We start from the raw sequence: 1,942 nt of genomic DNA, 5'->3' as shown, positions 1-1,942 counted from the left end.
TACTTTGCATCTCTAAGTCTCTGTTTCTTTAACTTCAAAAGGAAGTTAGCATTTTCCTTACAGAGGTGCTGAGGATTAAATGAGATAATACATGGAAAGCACTAGGCCTCTAACACACTTAGCAGATGGCGGCTGGCTCCCACTGCTTTTCCACCAGTCTGTGGCCTACAGTTTAAATGGTGAAGGAGGGTATGAGATTTGAGGCTGAGGAAGGAGGCATGGGGTTCTAGGAAAGGGAGACAGTCACTTAGGCCTGGAGCAAGGGGCCAGGGGCCTGAGAAGACGACAGAGCCCCACAGTGCCCTCACTACCTTATTGATGAGTCCAGAATCTGGAAGCCAGCCGCCACGTGCCCTCACACCCAGGGTCTTCCTGCAGGTGGAGCTGAAAAGCCAAAAGGCTCAGAGTCTGCAGCAGCAGCCAGACCATTACCTGGGTCACCTGCAGCAGTCCGTGGCCATCTATCAGCAGCAGGTGGCCGCCTATCACCAGCTGACCTCTGAGAAGGAGGCGCTGCACAGGCAGTTACTGCAGCAGACCCAGCTAATGAACCAGCTGCAGCAGCAGGAAGCTTGGGGCAAAGCGGTGGCCGAGATGGCCCGCCAAAAGTTGTAGGAGACCCAGGGGAGGGACCTGCTGCGGACAGGGCCATGAGGGGGACGACCTGGCAAACTCCGTGCCTTCTTACTCTTTCCTGGCCCCTTAGGAGCACCTGGAGGCTGCCAGGCAGCAGAATCAGCAGCTGCAGGACCAACTGAGCCTCATGGCTCTCCCTGGGGAAGGTACAGGAGACCACTCAGAGGAAGAGGAGTGAGCCCCAGGAGGAAGGGGGGACTGTTAGCAGCGTAGGATTGAGGAGTTGGAAGAGATCTTTAGAACAGCTGGTCATTATGCCGACCAGGTGCCTGCACTAAGTTTGGCATCAATATGGTGACCTCCTGGGAGCGGGGGGGCCACCAAGTTGCCTAAGGATGGCTGAACTGGCCCAGGTCAGAAACGGAGCAGGTCAGAACTCCCACACCGACTGGTAGTGGGACTGTGCCTGGGCAGTATAGCAAGATCTTGGGTCTTAAAAATAAAAATAAAGAACAGCAGCTCATTCCTCTCTGGGGAGGGGCTGGCTCAGGGTTACCCAGTGAGGGTGGAGGCAGAGTTGGGCCCACAGTACCTGCCTTGTTGGGTTGTCTGAGGAGCCCTCTGGCCACTCCCCACAGGAGATGGAGGACATCTGGACAGTGAGGAGGAGGAGGGACCTCGGCCCATGCCGAGCGTCCCAGAGGACCTAGAGAGCTGGGAGGTCATGGTGAGCCTGACTCCCCCTGCACCCATTTTGCCACCTTCCTCTGTGGTCCCAGCCCCAGGGACTGGGGGCGAGTCTGTGATCGGGGAGACCCAGCAGGGCCTGCGGGAAGTCATGGAGAAGCTGGAGGTGAGTGAGTGCTGGCATGGGCCAAGAAGGGCAGGGGTGGGAAAGGCCGCTACCGAGATGTGACCCCATTATTTTGGCTCCAGAGCAGCCTTATGGACCTCCTGGAGGAGAAGACAGACCTGAGAGAGCGTGTGGAGAAACTAGAAGTTCAGTTCATCCAGTACTGGAGGAAGAGATGTCATCAGTGAGTGGGAGGTCAGGGCATGGCAGGGGGAGCTGCAGGGTCCTCAGAGGGGCCCCAGCGTCTGAGCCCTGTCCTCCTGCAGGAAAATTCGTCACCTTATAAATGAGCCAGGAGGCAGTGTTAAAGATGCAGCACGGGGAGGACATATTCAGGCTGGCCCAGGACAGGGAGGTGATGAAGGTAGCGTGTGCAACATCTCTGCGGGGGTCGGGTGGGGTGGGCGTGAAGGGCCCTGGCAGCAGTGTGAGGGCTGAGCACCCCTCCCTGCAGGTGAAGCTGCTGGCGCTGCAGGAGATGGTGTTGCGGCTTGTGCTGACAACAACGAGCAC

The 1,942-nt window shown here is 57.7% G+C and overlaps 1 protein-coding gene across 1 annotated transcript in view; it reads left to right on the top strand.

Annotated features, from left to right (window-relative positions):
- Positions 1–1,942, top strand: part of LOC105550771 (golgin subfamily A member 8M-like) — an 11,595-nt gene that overhangs the window by 8,429 nt on the left and 1,224 nt on the right. The window contains exons 13-18 of the mRNA XM_011995779.1: positions 379–585; positions 707–782; positions 1,215–1,303; positions 1,513–1,613; positions 1,696–1,793; positions 1,884–1,922. Of these exons, the coding sequence (XP_011851169.1) occupies positions 379–585; positions 707–782; positions 1,215–1,303; positions 1,513–1,613; positions 1,696–1,793; positions 1,884–1,922 (610 nt within the window). The remainder of the gene's footprint in view (positions 1–378; positions 586–706; positions 783–1,214; positions 1,304–1,512; positions 1,614–1,695; positions 1,794–1,883; positions 1,923–1,942) is intronic.

The sequence above is a fragment of the Mandrillus leucophaeus genome, unplaced genomic scaffold, assembly GCF_000951045.1.
Source record: "Mandrillus leucophaeus isolate KB7577 unplaced genomic scaffold, Mleu.le_1.0 Scaffold498, whole genome shotgun sequence".
NCBI lineage: Eukaryota > Metazoa > Chordata > Mammalia > Primates > Cercopithecidae > Mandrillus > Mandrillus leucophaeus.
Note: the sequence above shows the minus strand (reverse complement) of the source record. Positions and strands in the feature narration are given on the sequence as shown.